Source organism: Cydia pomonella, chromosome 4 (genome assembly GCF_033807575.1).
Source record: "Cydia pomonella isolate Wapato2018A chromosome 4, ilCydPomo1, whole genome shotgun sequence".
Lineage (NCBI taxonomy): Eukaryota > Metazoa > Arthropoda > Insecta > Lepidoptera > Tortricidae > Cydia > Cydia pomonella.
This window is the reverse complement of record NC_084706.1, coordinates 10,621,846-10,641,655: the sequence shown is the minus strand read 5'-3', so window position 1 is coordinate 10,641,655 and position 19,810 is coordinate 10,621,846. Positions and strand designations below refer to the sequence as shown.

Sequence of the window (19,810 nt, the reverse complement as noted above, 5' to 3'; positions counted from 1 at the left end):
CGCCTAAACTAACCTAAGTACATCTAATTGCACTGAATTTATTATGACATGAATCATTAATCCAATAAAAATACAAATTGGACATACATTATCAGTCTTGATTTAATTACACTAACGTCTTCCTGTCTTCAGGCACCGATTTTCTGGAATGTTCCTCCATTTCAAGTTGCTTGAAACGAGCGTACAATGCACTGCTGGCTAGTACTATGATGTTCGAGGACCACCATAGCGTGTTCTTGGTCTCGCTGTACCATTGGGTTGCTATGACAGTTTGGGCACAGGCCTTGGCTGTGCCTGATATGTTGTGTGTAAGGGGCGATGTCACCTGTAATTCAATATTTTTAATGCAGTAATTTATGTGTATAGGCTGTACATTAAAATGAAAATTTAGTAATGTCGCATCCGCATTTTTCTTCACGGGTCAGATTATATTGAATTTGGCACTTTTCACGAGCAGTAGTTGGAGATAACTGAATTCTAATCCAATGTATCTAACATACCTAAAGACGAATTCAGACTAAACTTGTAATTCAACTATTTCTATCTATATCCCACGGCTGGTAAGAAGTCAATTTTGACAGCTATGAATTGACCCTTATATTCATGAAGCTAAGACCTGCCGTTTAACTGATACACTTATTGACATATATATAAAGGTAAATTCATAACTTGACTTCTTACCGGCGTGCGTTGCGCCCGCACGCATGCGGTCGTTCACAAACACTGAAATCTAAAAGGGAGCAACATCAGTAGTAAAAAATATATGTAGTAGGTACATATATTTAAAATAAAGTACACTCTAAGAGGACTTATGAGGTGTAGGTACGTTGTAAAACTACTTTAAATGGTCAAATGTTACCGCTAAATTACGTCCAAATATACCCTATACTAGGGAATGCAACCGAGTAATGGAAAAACCGAGTAGGTATCGAGTTTAACTGTCGGTTTTTAACCGATGCAAAACCGAGGTCAAGTTCGGTTAAAAACCGCGGTTTTGAGTTTTTAATTTTTGATCGGAAATCAAACTTGTCTTTGAATCTAGGTATTAAATCAATTATTTACGATCGCATTTAAGGTATATATGTATATGGTAAATAAGGAACATTATGGAACTTAATAAAAAATTCTATTTTTCTGCGAAGTGAGACAAGTTGAGATTCTAGAACTCTAGGAATAGGAATGAGGGATTTTTGGATCCTAATATTCCCGGTGAACGAGTGAAATCAAGATTATTGGACTCCGGGATTCCGAGAGTCCGGAATTCCAGGATTATTGAATTACGGACACAAATATTTGCCTCTAATTTCGAAATTCAGAAAAGCGAAGCCCTCTACGAGAGGGGCTCGGAGGGCAAAGCCCCCCAAGTAGCACACGGGGTGGAAAATAGCTCGTATATCATAATTATTTAGATACTCAAGTGAAATATATAGCCATGATTAGGTTCTATATAGGTGGAAAGAACCCTTAGGCAACCAATATAGAACCACAGGGAGAAAAATTGCAGCCTATTTTTGGTTCTAAATTGAATCCATAAGAGATCTCACGATTACCTTAAGTGGCAATTAGAACTATGGGTGAAAGTTACGCGCAGTGAACGATTCATATTGAACGAATGAATATATGGGCCTCGCATCAAAAAATCTCATAGGTTAGCATAAAAATGCTCGTAAAATCAATATCAATAAAAAAAAACTTATAATTATAACTTTGGATTCTGTGTCATTTCCATAGAAACAATAAACGATTTAAAACAAAACCGCTCCTGTTACGGATATATGAAGCATGCCAACAAATCACAAATAATTCGTGATATAATCAACTGCGATGACATTATGGTATTTTTTGCGGTTCTTGAATTATATTGATTTTTGGTTCCCGTTCCATACATTTATTTCGTAAAAAACCATGACTGACATGCCAAATTGTCCCAAATTCAAAAGTTACCATAACAATGCTAGGTAAAACTTATTTCAATCTAAAAAATGAAAATAACAACTTTGGTTTCTATGTCAATGGGAGCCGAATTTCAGCCCACAGTGCGATTCCCTGATGTCGGCCGTAACATGTGGTTATTGAATACATCGTAGACCGCTTATAATATGTGTATAGATTAATGTAGGTATGTAACTGTATACAACATTAGCGAATAAACACTCATGTGATCTTATTCTGGAACTCACTTTGTTCTTTTCATAAAACCTACACTCGTACCTATCTGAATGCCCTTTACTATGTAGCTGTCACATAAACTACTATTAAATATCTTTCTGCAATGGTTCAGTGTCATTAATGCAGGGATCGGAAACCGGTATTTTTTGCATGGGAACGAAAACGGTATTTTTTCGTTCTTTGTTAATTATTTCATTTCTAATTGGGCAATCTCATAATACAAAGTCGTTATCTAAAAACACAACAGAGTCCTATATTTGGAGTATAAAATAAACCGAAATATATGTTTATTTCAAAGTTTTTCCAAAAAACCGGTTCCGATCCCTGCATTAATGTAAACGTAGTCACACTCCGTCATTGTTGAGCCATTTAGATAGTGGTTCTAGCTAAATTGGACATTCCATAGCGTAAGTATTGATCAATCAATTTAGCTAGGACCCTAGAGATTACTTTTTAACCTAATTTCGGTTTCGAGTTGGCGACTGCAAAACCGATACTTGGTTATCGGTTATTTTGCATTCCCTACCCTACACCCTAATGGCCATTACGGTTGTCATAAGGGAACAACCTACCTTTATTTGAAGAGATGTGACATATCCAATAGCAAATCCACAGATGCCACCTATGACCATCTGCACCCAAAAATATGTGCTACCGAAGTTCGTATAGTTTCTTAATGCCTGCAGCTCACCATTCATCGCCATTAGAGGGAGAAAGAGAATGATAGAATACGCGTTGTTATAGTAGGAAAGCAACCATACTTCTTGGTTGACGTGCGGGAGCACTTTCTTGGTGTAAATTGAATATAGAGAGAGCATCAGTGAGCCGACGACTCCGTATATTGTACCGATGAGAGAAAATGAACCTGAAATATAAATACTATATATTAAACAAATTAAGTATAGGCATAGAGAAATAAGTAAGCATAGAGTGCTCACTAGTCACTCCATACATCAGTTTTGTTACAAAAACGCTTTATTATTTATAAAATTATTTTCGTAGCGGGCCGTAGCTGACAATACACGTTGCGACGAACGAAAAGTCTAATGCTCAACAATTTTCAGCTAATATTATAACCGCATTAACCGTTACTCTATTTTCAACTCCTTCTGCTTGTAATATTAGTTGTAAATTGTTGTGCAATACAATTTTCGTCAGTCGCGACACTTCAGACATCTAGTGTCAAATAGCCGAAGTGGCGATACTGATAATTCCGCTACTTGATGCTAGATATCGACTACTAAAATAATAAGCGTTTTGGGAACAAAACTAATGTATGGAGTGAGCACTCTATGTACTTTTTTCTCTATGGTATAGGTAAACATAACATTTAACAATATTATTTAATTTATTTCATAAAGGTACTATTATTTGGCATATTTAAATTATTTTTGCAATCAGGAATCCAAAAGTCGAACAACTTAAGAGCTCATTATTGCTTTTAGGTATATAAACAACCACGCCACTCAACTTCTAAGTATCTACTATAAACAGAAGCAGTTATGCATGTCTACCAAAATGAACCAAGTTTATGCTCAAAATAGTACAAACAGGTCAGGCTAAATTAAACCTGTTACAAACATAGACACATTAGGATTTTAATCGGAGTGGCGTTTGAGGAAAAAATCCACCAATAAGAATGAGAACGCATGCTCGAAAGTTGCATACTACTTATATCTCTGGTAGGAGTGGTGGGTCGTCGCCCTTAATAACCAAGCTCCTAGTATAATATTTTATCTTTATCTTATCTACTAGGCATTGTTGTTGTCATTGGTTTATTTTGTGTTTAGGCATTAATTGCTCTATTACTTGCGCCTTATCAAGCGATCTAAACCATTTACTCAAGTCAACAAACGTGTTTGATATCTACTATGGTTGGCTCTTCTCAAGTTTGCCAACCTGCCTATAGAAAGTCTAATTATACCTAACAAATTCTCCTGATCTACACCAAGGTAGAACCCGAAGATGATGAAAGCGCAGCACATAACACACCGCGACGAGGTGGCCTGCCCAAGCAGGACCCATGTCAGTAAAACATTGAATACTGTAGTTAGAGACCGCCCTATGTAGTAGAATGAGACCTCTACATACTTCAGGCACAGGTTGTTGGTTGCTATCATCAGTGTGAACATTATTGATAGGGGGATTACCTGGAAATCAATAAGAGCTTTTTATTCCCTATACACCTTAGGAATAAAATTAAGGTAAGCGATTAATAATAATTTTTAAGAAAAAAAAGCGACTTCAATGAGGGAGACCGGTCAAAGAAAGATTATTGTTGCTTTTGGATTTCATACAATGATATTTAAAAAGACAGCGTCCTACGCCTTATTATGTAGTAAAGGAGGTATTTTTTTTTTCACTGCTCCCACCTTGACACATTACAGATTTGCCCTAATGGTTGACTGGTAAGATACCCGCAAAAGGGTATTCGATTGTATTTAAAATAATTTATTGCACTCCATGCATGAAATAAAGTACTTACCAGATAATTATTAGAAAAACATAGCAGTTATTTGTAAACACTAATTCTATTTAATAAATAGGACAGAAATATAAAAATATAATAATAATAAAAACGGCTATAAGTATGCTACAAAGAACTGAGAAGTACTCTCAATTAATCATGGAATCCACCATCAGAACTCAAGCTTGACAAAAAACTAACTAAAACCTTGAAAACCTAACTGCTTAACAAACATGCGAAGAGAACAAATTGCGAAACGTGAACTATGCGTCGTTGAAGAGTTCCGTTCTGTTCATCATCAGCAGTGCCACTTCATAAAATGTCACTTCTACAAAATGTAAATGCTTGATTTGTTGATGAAAATACAAAAAGCACTATATGTATGCCTTTCACATTTGAAGAGTTCCCTCGATTCCTCATGGATCCCATCATCAGAACTGAGTTTTGACAAAAACGGGACCAATGATAAGTTTTGAAGTCGGTGCCAAGCCAAATAGTTACAATACTGGTAATTCTTTCCATTGGCGGGGCAAGTTCAGAATTTGGTGTGGACAAGGACCATTTTATTTACCTTGCGTCCGAGTTTACATATTTGAGGCGCGAGGCCCCTTGGACTACGAGGCCATAGGCGGTCGCCCACGCCTAGCGCCGCCTCTGCTTTCTTCCTTATCAAATTGCACAATTGGCATTCGGGTTTACACCCTGTTGATGCTCTTAAGATTTGGCTTGGCACCAACTTCAAGAGCATCAGTTGCAAGCGCATATAAATCGGGATGATAGGGTAAAGTGCCCTAATATCAGCCACCTAAGCGTTTTTCTAACTTTAACCGCTAATACTGTCGTTATCCGTCATACAGAGTACTTAAAGTGGTGTTTTTATAATGTAAAATTTAATAAACAATCGTAATAATATTGAATTATAATAAGCAATTTAATTATAATCACCATAAAACCCGCCGTTTATTTTTTATGATTTATTTTCATAAGTGAGGACGAAATGCTCTAATATCAGTCCCGTTTTTTTAAATCCAGCCATCGCATGCTCTAAAACCCAGCCATAGTGGTTCTGAAGTAGAAGCAGCAACGGACAAAAAACAGGAAAACGGGTTGGTTATTTTCATGGAGAGTAAAACAGCATTTTTCCGTAATCATTTTTAATTACTTACTGATAATGATATTTGGGGTAACACCAGCCAGCAGATCCTGCAGCAAGGACTAGGTAGGGGACTTAGGGGAGAGTACAATTACAAGTACTAGACTACCGCAATAATTTATAATTACTTAATATATATGTATACATAATAATTCGGTAATGATGGTAACGTCTTCAATGGTACATTAAAACATAAACTTCGGGTGTTTTTACAAAAATTAATGTTTTTTTTTTATATGTTAACAGTTGGTATTTACTGTTTTTTTTTTAATCATAGTCATTATTGGTGAAAAAAGTAAAAGTTACCTACCAGATCATGGATGACCACTTTTTATCGTGGACAGTCTTTATGTAACAAAATCGTCAAAACTACATAAAAAAATAATCCCCATGAAATTATCATTAGCAAAAATATTGTCCCATTTCGTATTATTTATTTAAATTTATTAATAGTCATAATATTATCTTAAGATACATGTGACATAACAAACTATAGCAGTCAAAATGAATAAGAGAAAAAAGACCATGTCCTCAACTGTATGATTACGGCCCACTGTGCATGATTCAGGTAAGCGTGTGAGTAAAATACTCCCGTAAATGTCACCTCTGCTACCTTGGCTGATATTAGAATTTCCATACAAAAAAATGCAGTAATATCACCTGGGGGGAAGTTGATATTTGATTTCAAACCAAAACCTATGCTCTATCTCCAGCCTGCCAAAATAACTTTAAAAACATTAAAATATAAACTAAACCGGTTTATCAGGCGATTCTTTAGTTCCTTAACTACCCATAATTAACAAAACACTTTACATTATATGACAATAATAAATAAATAATAAAAAGCCTTTTTATTTCTGGGTAACAGTACAAAAATAATACAAGAGGTTTGGAACTTAATCTAGGATATAAATCTAGAACACACTAGAATTACATCAGAACCGTCTTAAGAGGTATAGATTTTTCCATTTTATGCGTTCTTGGGCCTCCCATATCCAGTTGGCCCCCACTACTTTAATTATGTCATCAGCCTAGCATGCCAATGGCAGCCCTCTTTTTCTTTTCCCGACTGCACCTTTCCAGGCACAGCTTGTAAGGTCCACCTGTCAGCCTGGAGCCTGGCAACATGACCAGCCAGCGGGAGGTGAAATTTACAGCAAAATGACGCATACCCACACACTTCTCCAAACGGCAAGCGACTGAGCAGTCAATTATGCACCAATAATGGTCATTTTTGTGCATGCAGCGTATGCATTATGAAATAAGGTTTATATTCGTGTCAAAAATTCCATGTGTTTTTGGAAGTCTTCATAGTTATTCAACGATTAATGCAGGTGGCTTGTATTAGGAGGGTGGTTGGAATTACGCACTTTACCCTATTTTATTTAATCCTTTTTGAAGTAGGTATTAGGTACTTTTGTAAGGATTCATTTTATTTAAGTAAAAACTAAATACTTCAACTATATTTAGACTGAGACTATGCTACTCTCTTCTATAAAACCCAAATTCAATAGAGGTCTATTGAATCTCTTCTATAAAACCCAAATTCAATAGAGGTCTATTGAATTTGGGTTTTATAGAAGAGAGTACAGCACAAACATACAAATTAATAGACAAATTTTTACCTTTTTCACTACATCCCAGTTCCAAGGTGAGCCTTTAGGAAATGCAAATACTCCCAGGATACCTCCAGTTTTGCTCAAACTTGAGCAGATAGTGAATGAAATGATGCATTGGAACCATGTGATGAACAGTGGTGCTTCTAGAGGCACAGCCTGGCCGCTCAGGAGGGCTTTGTTTACAAAAACTGTTACTATTGATACTATCCTAGAAAAATACAGGTATAGACAGTAATAGTACATTACTAAAGAAGCCGGGAAGCAAAGGATTGCAGGCCAAGTAGACATAGATAGGGATATGCGGCTGGCAACCCAGCTTCTCACTGAGATTAGTGTAGTGCTTTTCTCAAACTTGCAATGAAAAAAAAAATTGCGGTCAATTTGTTCTATTCATAGATTTACACAGCTAAACACAAATTACAAATCTACATACATATATTATTATACTCTTTGGAATCAACTCCTATTTGATGGTTGAATGCCAAGGAGTTTTGTAACAATTTGACATTTAAAAACAAAAGAAGGTTGCTTTACGGGCCTAGGTGTGTAAGGCTGAATGAAATTCCTTAACATATCATCTTCACTCATCATAATATAATACATTGTATGATACACATTCAGCACTTGTATTGTAAATAACTATTTTACAATCTCCTGAGACCCAGAAGCAGTTCATTTATATTTGAATTTGGAAGTCTTTGTTAGTCAATAAAAGTTCTAAATAGATTGTGGAATATGTACAAAAATTAGTGTTGGGGATCTCAGGACATTAATTAAATATTTATTCAATACTTTTAATGGGTTTGATTATTTTATGGGTTCTATTACTTACCAATAGCAAGAAACTACAATGAATATTTTTATATATTGGGAGCATAAATCCGACCGCTGATCCTTCATTCTTAATTTTGTTTTTTTCATAAGCGTAGAAATCAATTAGCTATATTAAGCACATGGAACTGTCTTGTCTCAGGATAATACGAATAACCAAGGTCGCACCGTAAATCGTGAAATGACTGAAACAAGAACAATCAAATTAAACCAACACAGTCAACCGGCGATGCATTCGCTATGGCTAATGTTTATCCATTATTATACAGGAATATTGTTACCTATAAGTGTTAAGCGAGAAAAAAACAATGTCAATTTTATTATATGTACTATGAAGTTTTAGGTTACTTATAGTTTTTATTATTAATTCTAATAATCATTTTATATCATAAAGGTATTTCTTTGTAATCATTTGAAAAAAAATCACCATTTTATTATACTTACTTAATACTTGACATGGAAACGATAAGGATACACAATAAGTGTTTACAAGTTGTTTCACCCTCTGACTGACGACTTGCTGACGACTGACAGATCTCACAGATCTCTCATCCCATCTCTGAATTTGAAAACCAGTGGAAGTCATAAGTGGCAATTACATCCACACTTCCGATAACGGGCTCGAAATCAGTCCCGATAATGGGCCCGAAATCAGTCCCGATTTCGGGCCTGATAATCGTTTTCTGTTTCACGGAATATCAGCACATCGTTAACGATAGCAATAATAAGAGAGGTTAATAATGGGGCTACAGAGGGCCCACCGCGAAAACCGAATTTCACGAATTGCGGGGCTCTTTCTCATTTACTCGCAATTGACGAACTTCGATTTTCGCGGTTATTATAGCCCAGAGAGGTAGGAACTAACCTATGCGCGTATTGTGTCCAGATTCTGCCTGCCTCTGGTTCAGGCTCTTGAACCGACCATCGTAGTGACTGCGCAACGACTATCAGATGGTGCGAGTCATACAGCGGCTAAAGCGGTTGGATTACTCGACACTTGATCGGTTTCGCCTGGAAACTCTTTCTGCTTGCTCAATCTCTACCTCAGCGCCAGACCCGCCCGCCACGTCACCGGATCTGGTGCTGGCACCCGACCAGGCACCGGGGGCGCCATGGGTGGATCTCAGTGCCGACGAGGAGGAAGAGTTTGCGCAGAGTGTGAGTAGTACAGCCAATAAGCAATTCACCGACGCGAGCAGGTCCACATCGGGTCCCGTGAGGGGCTTGTAGAGCCGCCTGTGTAGCACCTTACTCTCCCATGCCACCTTGCAATCCGCAGTAAGTACTTAGTAATTTTAGTACCACAGGTATAAGCCAGTGCTCGTTTGCCAAGGAGAGCGGCGTAAGGATCCTGTCTACTGCCACCACATCACGATGCATCCCACACTCGTTGTTAAGGAAATAAAGTATCTCGCGTCGGTGAATTGGTTACGATTCGGGGACCTCTTCGGAGAAACCGAAGGTTTTGTCTGTGCAATAGGGTTGTTTCCATATACAAATCTTAGGGCAGAATAGGGTTGTTTCCAATTTTTTTAAACGCTTGTATTACGTTCTATATTAACTAAAAGTTGCCCTAAAATTCAACTTTTATACTAAAAACGGCTTTAAATATGTTAAATCAACAAAATATATTTTGACAGATGCTTTCGCGCCCAAAACGCTCTTTGAAATTGTGTGACGTCACAGTTTACGGTTTAACACATAACTACATACACACGTTGTACCAAAGGGGATGAATTTAATACATAAAGATTTATAATGATTAACATTGTAATCCAAGATTCCTTTAATCACTCTTGCCTTGGTTCAACAATAACTATAACCCAGTAGGATTAAATATCTGCTTCGCTTTATGATTTAGTTAATTGATTGGTTGATAGACATACTATGGCATTATTGTAATTGAGGCTTCTGTAGTATGAGAGGAATATTGTCATCCTTACCTTAATTAAGTTGGACTCGGTGTGACTCAAGATCTCCAGCGTTCCCCAACGCCAGCGGCCAACATAGACCACGTTTTACTCCAGACCTGTTTAAATATTGTTAAAATTGATTCCACTTGAATCACTAAATATTTACCTAATCAATATATATATGGATTGTTTACTGGAATGGTAGTCAGTATAGTCTTACTCTATATTTATTACTTATTTACTTACTTTCCAAACACTTATGGATGTGCTTTCACATGAATGCACTTTTATTGTGCCAAGTACATCTGGCGGGTACAATTACATACTGTGACTGTACTTGTATTTTAAGATCGCCCTATCCCCTGGTACCAAAGGACATCAATCTAATTAGGTGGCCCAAAGCCTTGTTCTTAGTTATTAGAGACCCGGTACGTATGAGCTTGTTATAGGTCGGCAACCAGATCATCCGAGCATAATTCGTACAGATATCTCATGCCACCCAAAGCGATGCCATATTGGCCAAGCTCCTACGTCATGCAATCGCTGCTTGCATGTTAGTATTGCCTCAAGGTATTTTATACCTATTATTCCATTGCATACATGACTTGTATGCGTGGTTTAACACCTTAGTTTCATTTGCATGCCACACTTGCATGCCAGCTAAACAGCATTGAACAGAGTAAGCACATAGTGAGAAATTGTAAAACCAAACCATTATAGAATAAATCCAAACATTGATAATTCGTTTTATTTTATCTTATGCTAAATACTTAGCTTTCTTTCACGAGCAAGAAACAGGAAATCTTGAGTCACTATCACTGATATTAACTTTTACTTGAACAAATTAGATATGCAACAACCATGATACATTTGAAAAGGAGAAAAGAGCGTCACTTACCATAGACTAAATTTCATGTTCTTTATTTTACGTTTCCGGGCTTAAGTGTTGCTGTCTATTATTTACAATCATCGCGTACTTCGCGACACTCCCCCTCTGGATCTTAGTTAATGGCTGACATTAATTCTTGTGTCCATCTATGGATTCTTTCCATAGCCTGGACCGCGGCTGCTCGACGTTGATCAGTCGATACAATTTGATGATTTGACGACTCTTCATTATTTATATCAGTTTCTGACCCAGAAGGAACTTGTTCTGGAGCAATTTCCCTGTTTTGTATCAAATTTGTGCCTTCCAACAGTTCTCCTTGGTCCATTGTCAAGTCGTTTTCATTTGTCTCTTTTAATATGTGATGATCTTCCTTAGAATCGTTTGTGCAGGTAGGGACGTACGTGTTACTCTCTTTAGTCCTTAAAGGTAAGGTCTGAGGGAGATCTTCAGTGTCAAAGTATGCTGTTTTATCCTCATTTACTAGGGATTCCCTTGTAGGATCTTGGAATGATACATCCTCATCCACTTCTAGAGGATACAAATGTGCAATAGATCTTGTGAACACACTGTCCCCTACTTTTACTTTTGCAACTCTGCACAATCCATCCTTTCCTTTTATTAATTCTGAAATCTTTCCTACCTTCCATCCTTCTCTATTTTTAGCTTCACTCTTTATTTGTACTATATCTCCCACCTTTGGGTTTTCATGAGATCTCACCCTTGCTTGTTTAGGTGAATTTCGGTATCTTTCTCTGAGACTAAGTAAGTACTGGTTAATAAACATTTCTTTGTATTCATCCATTATCATGTTGCCTCGATTCCAACCTTCAATAAGTTGTTGTTTTATAAGTGAACCTGAAAGTGGTAAACTTTCTATGAGTATTTCTATACTTAAACACTTTCCTGGCGTTAGGAAATCTGCAGGTTTAAGTATGTGTTCTACATTTGATCCCACATATGTGAGGGGTCTAGTATTAATAACCGCCTCTGCTTCTTTAATTATGGTTAACAGTTGATTGTCTTCAAGCATGTGTTTTTGAAGTGTTCTCTTTAAACAGTGCTTTACAATTGCTACTAGTCTTTCATAAGCTCCACCATGCCACGGTGCGAGCTGTGGAATAAATTTCCATTTTATGTTAGTTATAAAATTTCTTTCTTCTGACAATACTTCTCCCAATAATTTAAACTGCGAGGCATTGTCAGATATAATAAGAGTCGGAGCTCCTCTTGTAGCAATGAATCTTCTAAATGCCATGAGGCATTCGTTAGTCGTCAGATCCTTGACGACTTCTAGGTGTATCGCCCTTATTACAAGACACGTAAACAGACAGATCCATCTTTTCTTTAAACCGTTTTCCGTCCTCACAATCATTGGTCCAAAATAGTCTACCCCTGTGTAAGCGAATGAAGTCGTATACTTCACCCTCTCTACCGGTAATGCAGGAGTCTTGGGTAATTCATACGGACCTCCTCCGTGTTTTACACATCTTGGACATTTACTTAATGTTTTTTGGACTCTAGTTCTACCTTGAGGTATCCAATACTTCTGACGTATAAGACTTAAAGTGTGAGGTACTCCTACATGGAGATTCTTTTCATGAGTTTCTTTTATGAGTTTTTCTGTGAATTCACATTCTTTCGGTAAGAGAATGGGATGTTTTGCGTTGAAGGATAAATCTGAATTTGTGAGACGACCGTCACATCGTAAGATTCCATTTGTGTCACAGAATAAACCTAGGTTGCGAGCTAAACTCGTTTTCTTCCCTTGCACTTCTTCCGGGAACATTGTTTGTTGTAACTGTCTTATTTCTTGTAATTGAGGATCTGAGTTTGTTACAGGATTTGATTTGGTAGGCAATGTTTTATCTTTTTGATGATTTTCTGTGTTAGACAGACCCTCCCCCAACAGAAGAGAAACTTCATTACCTGGGCTCTTGGGCCAGGCCTTTGGATCATGTCGTAAGAAGGTAGGTCCATCCAACCACTTATTTCTCTCTTCTTTTGAAGTACTCGGTCGTGTTGCAACATCTGCTGGATTAAGTCCAGATGGAACATACTTCACGATTAGGTTTTTATTACTTCTTATCTCTTCTATTCTTCTAGATACGAACGGTTCTAACAGTTTGTCTGAATAAAACCAGCTTTTTACGATCTGACTATCGGTCCATAATATCGTTTCTGTGCTATCCATTTGCAAGAATTTGAGGACATATTTAATGAGTCTACTGCCAATTAAAACGCCTAAAAGTTCAAGTTTCGGTATTTTTAGGTTTTCTTGATTCCTGGCAGGCACAAGGCGTGATTTACCTATTACAAACTGGATGTTATCCTTTTGTACTAAGTATACTACGGCCGCGTAGGCTACTGTCGAAGAATCTGCGAAACAATGCAATTGTGCCTTTCTTTCATTAGGAATAGTCATATTTCTTGGTAGACGTATTGACTCTATTGCTTTAAGATCTTCTAGAATATTTACCCATTCTTGTCTCTTTTCATCTGATAGTGAGCTGTCCCATTTGACTTTTTCCTTCCATAATTGTTGAAGAAGTAGTTTGGCTGGTAATACTACGGGTACACTGAATCCACAAGGATCATATATTGCCGCTATAGTTTTAAGAATTCCTCTTTTTGTAACTTTGTTGGTCTTAATTACTTTGGCTCTTAGATGAAGTGAGTCTTTCTTCAATTCCCAATTTAAACCTAAAGTTTTTACTATAGTTTCTGGTGCCGCATCCTGTATTTGATTTATGAAATCCTTTGAATTAGAACTCCATTCCCGAAGATTCATTGATATTTCTAAGAACTTATCTTTTGCCTCATTGTACAATTCTAAAGCTTCATCCACTGACCCCGTGCCTGTAAGTAGGTTGTCCACATATATGTTGTTAGCTAATTGTTTGGTATAATTTCCTTCAGAGGTCTGTAGATGATGTTTTATGGTTGCATTTAATAAAAATGGACTTGAGATAATTCCGAAAGGAACTCTAGTAAATCTATATTGTATGAGGTTGTCTTCAGTGACAGGTTTTTCAGAGTCCTTCACCCAGAGAAATCTAGTTACATCTCTATCATCATTATTCAATCCAATCTGTAAGAAAGCCTTTTCTACATCTGCAGTTAATCCTATATTATGACATCTAAATTGAATTAGTAATCCAGTAAGGTCTTCGAGCATCATGGGACCGGCATATAAACATTCGTTAAGACTTTTCGCATTCTTTGTTTTAGCTGAAGCATCATAGACGAGTCTAAGTGGCTTTCCAGTGGCCATTACTCCATGAAACGGTAAGTAATGGATGTTCCTTTCCTTTCTCGTTAGGAACTTCTTCGATAATTTCCTTTTCCAATTGATCACTTAGTGTCTTATCGTAAAGTGATAAAGTTTCTTTATCTAGTCTCTTAACGAGTCCCACGAGTCTTCCATACGCTAATCCGTAATTAGTTGGTAACTGTGGAGGATAATCTTTCCATGGCCAGCTGACTTGGTATCTTCCATCCTTCAACATGGTGTTTTCGTTGAAGTGCTTGATTGCTTCTTCATCTCTATTGGTGTTAGGTGAGTCGACAATTCCAATAGATTCTAGGTCCCACAAAGTCTTCATAGATGTATTATCCAACGGTGGATCAGGTTCGTTTAACTTGGTCTCATATGAAGCTTGGAAGTACGTGAGTACGGACAGTTCGTCTCCCCTTTCCTCTCTCGATCGACCAGATAGTATCCAACCAAACACAGAGTCTACTAGATAAAGATTTTCCTTTATCTCTATTTTCTCAGACAACATTAGTGATTGGTAATAGTCGTTTCCGATCAGGATGTCAATTTGATCCTCAAGTGATCCATCGTCGGCTAGAAGATACCGGTCTCGATGTCTCCATTCCGAGAAATCTTTATTAAAAGTGGATATGTCACGAGTGATAGTAGGCACGATATTTGCGTATATTAATTTCATTTTATTTGTTTTTGTTTGTAGATAGAGTCTAGCCAATGGACTTTCTAATTCATACGGTTGTTCCCCGGCAAAGGTGAATACCGTAAGACATTGTTTTTCTTCTGGTTCCAGATTAAGTTTTCTAGCTACCTTTTGTAAAATATAACTTCTCATGCTACCACAATCCAAAAGTACACGACATTTAATGACTGTATTGTTCCTTCCTATGGCATTAACAATAGCTGTCTGCAGAACAGTAGGTGAATCGTCGTTGATATGTAATGAGGTGGTAGTCTCTTTCTTAAGTTGTTCCTTTGTAGGACACAGCGCTCGGTTGTGTTGTCCTTTCATCCCACAATGCGGACAAACTCTTGTTTTGTTTTTACACGTCCTTGCACCGTGGCCTAAACCTAAACATACATAACAGCGATTATTTAATTTTGCCTTTCTAAGTGGTATGGTTTTGACATTGGTACATTCGTCATTGAAGTGATCTCCACCACAAAATATACATGAGATCTTCCTTTTCTTTTTAATGGGTGCAGATTGGTTTTCTTCTTCTTTGAACTTTCGTTTATTGTTATATATCTTACTAAAGGCAGTCACAGTTGGTTTGAACCTCTTATGGTTGATTTTGTTAGCATCTGGTTTCCTTGACTTGGGTTTTCTTTTGTTTTTTGACTCTTGTATGAGAAGAGTTTCTGTTGTGTAATTTTTGTCTTTGCTGTTGTCTTCCATGCAAGTTCTTTTAGCATCTTCTCTGGCTGTTAGCACTACCTGCAGTTCTCTCCTTAATTCCTCTATGGATTCATCCTTTAATTTCAATTTCAACTCGTATATAATATCTTCGGGGAATTTCTCCATAATTAGGAATCTCAGGTGATTGTGTTCAGTATTTTCTCCTAAGGAGTTTAATATTCTAAGGTGCCGATCAATATCGTCTAACGTTTTCCTACATTCGTCCTGGTTCTCAGCCCTCTTTAGTTTATATAGTTTTGAATAATGAGCATCAATTATCTGTGATTTTCTACCATATCGGCTGGTAAGCATAGTAACAGCTATTTTGTAATTATCATTAGTTGTTTCCAATCCATCTAAAATGGTCTTCGCATCTCCTTTCAAAGATGTTTTCAGATAAAGGAGCTTGTCTACATCTTTCAGATCCCTTTGATCAATATTCGAGTTAAATTGATCCCAAAACTGTGTCCACTGAAGAACATTCCCATCAAATGTTGGCAAATGAAGCTCGGGCAACTTTCCTCTATTGGTAGGATGACTTGAGGTGGATGAAGAACCAGACTTGTCTCGTTTTGATTGTATAAGCGCGTTCAATTCAGCTAGTGCTTCTTCACCATTTAATTGCTCTGTCGTCAGAATAGATATTTCATCAGCATTCGGATTAGTAGCTGTATTAAAATATTGGTAAAGCTCCGTGTTAAATCGGTTTATCACGGCTTGTAATTTTGCTGAAACAATCTTGGCTTGTTCTTCCTCCTCATCACTCCACGACTTCAGAGTACAAAGGACCTTGGAACTGTTGGACAGGTTTTTTATTCCAGATACAAATTTATTTAGTCTCTCCAAATATATTTCTTCCATTTTTTATTATTTTTTATTCAGCAATATTGTTGTGCAATAATCCTGAAATTATTATCTTTGACTATAATAGACTGTAAATAAATTCTATATTGACTACAAAGGAGTCCCATCAACACAATTTATTGGTAAGTGACTTTTATGTAAAGGCTGTTAATTATAATATAATTAATCTGTGTATTGATTGTGAATTTTATTCAATCAACTCGCTTCATACCATTCTCTGATAAATGGTAAACAAAGTTTGTGAAATACTTGGTCGTAGCTCAACACTGTTACTCTTGCTTAGCAAAGTTTTATTAAAGTTCACATGCAAGTCCCACACATAGTTCGACCTAGTCTATAAACAGCACTAATTCCCGAACTTGGGTAACACTTCTCACTAAATGTTACTTTTCATTTGACTTGGATGTGACACTACCGTGCCCCTTTTGGCAATTTGCTTACAACAGCAAGAAACTTCAAGAGCATATTTTGGTTCTTATTTATTCAACAAAGATAGTCACAATCAAACACAAACCGCTAAATTCTTTCTAACTTGTTATCGTTCAGGTTTAATTGTAATAAACCTTGTTTACTACTAAATGTAATGACTTATTTGCTTAAGTCTTTAATTTGTATATAATTTATATCTCTCATGCAATAATCTCATTAAAAAAGGCTTTAACTTGTCCTCTTTTAATTCACCAGGGGTTCTAAACTTACATTTACATACCTTGTCATTAATTGAACCTAGTTTCTTTTATTAGATTTTCTTCAAATACTACAGCAATGTATTCTCTCCACCACTGGGCAATGATGTTGATATGTAGTATGTAATTTCCTCTTAAAGCATCTATGAAGTTACCTTGATGATAAATGATACATTTAATATATTAATTCAATGTAATCAACCAGATTATTTTTATTGTTTCGGGTAACAACTTGTATTTCTCAACTATTGCCAAAGTAGCTTAAGATATGTACTTAAAACTTGGAAAAGGCGCAATATATCTTTCACTATAATTTCTACTTGATATGGATTGTAAAACGAACTTCCATCTATACATGCTTTACTAAATGCATTGTAGAATCTACTAGTGATAATAACAAATCGTTATGTATTTAGTTATTATGGAAACATTTCGATAAAGTATGGAAACTTTACAAACAACGCACAAAGTGATTTGCTTGACGGCGTAAAAACACAAAATGGTGAGAATCCATTCCAATCCATTCTTACCTGATGATATAATGAATGATTTCCTTTAATATTTGATTTGTGAGCACTTTCCAATTATGAAACACTGGATTTCTCAAGTAATTTGATAATTAACAACAGGATTCGAAGTTGTTTGTCGATAGCCGCGTTTATGAAACCTGTTTGTACTTGTCACTACTGTCAATGTCACTGCATACTTGTAATTTCTGTGGAACGAAATACGTTTCCGTTTTGTACTTACTCTTTCGAGTTTTACGTTTTTATTCATTCAAATCTCATTTAAAGTATTTTTATTAAATTACTTCAAAATGATGATGCAATAAATAATTATATACAAATCGTGTTCACAACGCCATCTGTGGTGGAATAGCTGTCTCATTTCAAATGAGGTGCCACCTGTCGAGGAGCGGTTGAACTACTTGTAAGTTTACCTTGCGTTATACAAGCTCGACAAATTAAGTTTTGTATGATAATTAAAGGACCCCTTCCTTTAACGAAACTACGAAATAAATAAAGTACAACCACATATATTTATTAGACTTGCTGCACGTCTGCTTTCCTTTTCGTAAATTATCCTGAAACAATGTTTTATTCACCTATCGATTTCCGATACAGATGTCAGGTTTGCTTGTTCCTCCACAGATGTCGCTACCACGAACCATATTTCAGATTTATTTGGTAAATTTATCTTATTAAATGTCCTGTTTTTCAAGATAGGATGACCACATTCACCATACGGAAGCCTCTTATTATATCCTTTGTGTAGCAAATATGAGCTATGATATATATTTGTTAATTTATCCCAGCAACTGTCACCAATTTTATGTACCAAAGGGGATGAATTTAATACATAAAGATTTATAATGATTAACATTGTAATCCAAGATTCCTTTAATCACTCTTGCCTTGGTTCAACAATAACTATAACCCAGTAGGATTAAATATCTGCTTCGCTTTATGATTTAGTTAATTGATTGGTTGATAGACATACTATGGCATTATTGTAATTGAGGCTTCTGTAGTATGAGAGGAATATTGTCATCCTTACCTTAATTAAGTTGGACTCGGTGTGACTCAAGATCTCCAGCGTTCCCCAACGCCAGCGGCCAACATAGACCACGTTTTACTCCAGACCTGTTTAAATATTGTTAAAATTGATTCCACTTGAATCACTAAATATTTACCTAATCAATATATATATGGATTGTTTACTGGAATGGTAGTCAGTATAGTCTTACTCTATATTTATTACTTATTTACTTACTTTCCAAACACTTATGGATGTGCTTTCACATGAATGCACTTTTATTGTGCCAAGTACATCTGGCGGGTACAATTACATACTGTGACTGTACTTGTATTTTAAGATCGCCCTATCCCCTGGTACCAAAGGACATCAATCTAATTAGGTGGCCCAAAGCCTTGTTCTTAGTTATTAGAGACCCGGTACGTATGAGCTTGTTATAGGTCGGCAACCAGATCATCCGAGCATAATTCGTACAGATATCTCATGCCACCCAAAGCGATGCCATATTGGCCAAGCTCCTACGTCATGCAATCGCTGCTTGCATGTTAGTATTGCCTCAAGGTATTTTATACCTATTATTCCATTGCATACATGACTTGTATGCGTGGTTTAACACCTTAGTTTCATTTGCATGCCACACTTGCATGCCAGCTAAACAGCATTGAACAGAGTAAGCACATAGTGAGAAATTGTAAAACCAAACCATTATAGAATAAATCCAAACATTGATAATTCGTTTTATTTTATCTTATGCTAAATACTTAGCTTTCTTTCACGAGCAAGAAACAGGAAATCTTGAGTCACTATCACTGATATTAACTTTTACTTGAACAAATTAGATATGCAACAACCATGATACATTTGAAAAGGAGAAAAGAGCGTCACTTACCATAGACTAAATTTCATGTTCTTTATTTTACGTTTCCGGGCTTAAGTGTTGCTGTCTATTATTTACAATCATCGCGTACTTCGCGACACACGTAGAAGATACCTAAGATACGAACTGTCAACTGACA

At 36.5% G+C, this 19,810-nt stretch overlaps 2 protein-coding genes across 3 annotated transcripts; both read right to left on the bottom strand.

Moving 5' to 3' along the window:
- Positions 1 to 18: 18 nt before the first annotated feature.
- On the bottom strand, positions 19 to 8,789 carry LOC133517066 (GDP-fucose transporter 1). Its single transcript, XM_061850209.1, has 6 exons — positions 8,684 to 8,789; positions 8,241 to 8,424; positions 7,415 to 7,616; positions 4,094 to 4,319; positions 2,742 to 3,034; positions 19 to 325 (listed from the first exon to the last, which is right to left on the bottom strand). Exons 2-6 carry the CDS (start codon positions 8,327 to 8,329, stop codon positions 107 to 109), a joined length of 1,029 nt encoding a protein of 342 aa, XP_061706193.1. The 5' UTR covers positions 8,330 to 8,424; positions 8,684 to 8,789; the 3' UTR covers positions 19 to 106.
- A 4,248-nt stretch (positions 8,790 to 13,037) lies between these two features.
- On the bottom strand, positions 13,038 to 19,772 carry LOC133517064 (uncharacterized). 2 transcript variants are annotated; one of them, XM_061850207.1, is made up of 4 exons: positions 19,684 to 19,772; positions 17,789 to 17,973; positions 17,282 to 17,413; positions 13,038 to 16,611 (listed from the first exon to the last, which is right to left on the bottom strand). In XM_061850207.1, the coding sequence occupies exon 4, from the start codon at positions 16,567 to 16,569 to the stop codon at positions 14,290 to 14,292; it is 2,280 nt and encodes a 759-aa protein (XP_061706191.1). In that variant the 5' UTR covers positions 16,570 to 16,611; positions 17,282 to 17,413; positions 17,789 to 17,973; positions 19,684 to 19,772; the 3' UTR covers positions 13,038 to 14,289. The 2 variants fall into 2 exon arrangements, with proteins under 2 accessions (XP_061706191.1, XP_061706190.1); XM_061850206.1 differs by having other exon boundaries at positions 17,789 to 19,771.
- Between the last annotated feature and the right edge of the window lie 38 nt (positions 19,773 to 19,810).

What these genes read in the sequence shown, in the direction of transcription:
- LOC133517064 (XM_061850207.1), bottom strand. Translation starts at nt 16,569, where the DNA reads ATGGAAGAAATATATTTGGAGAGACTAAATAAATTTGTATCTGGAATA.
- LOC133517066 (XM_061850209.1), bottom strand. Translation starts at nt 8,329, where the DNA reads ATGAAAAAAACAAAATTAAGAATGAAGGATCAGCGGTCGGATTTATGC. An exon ending in ATTGTAGTTTCTTGCTATTG is followed by an intron (nt 7,617 to 8,240) that starts GTAAGTAATAGA and finishes GTATTTTTCTAG; the next exon opens with GATAGTATCAATAGTAACAG. An exon ending in TCACATCTCTTCAAATAAAG is followed by an intron (nt 326 to 2,741) that starts GTAGGTTGTTCC and finishes ATTGAATTACAG; the next exon opens with GTGACATCGCCCCTTACACA.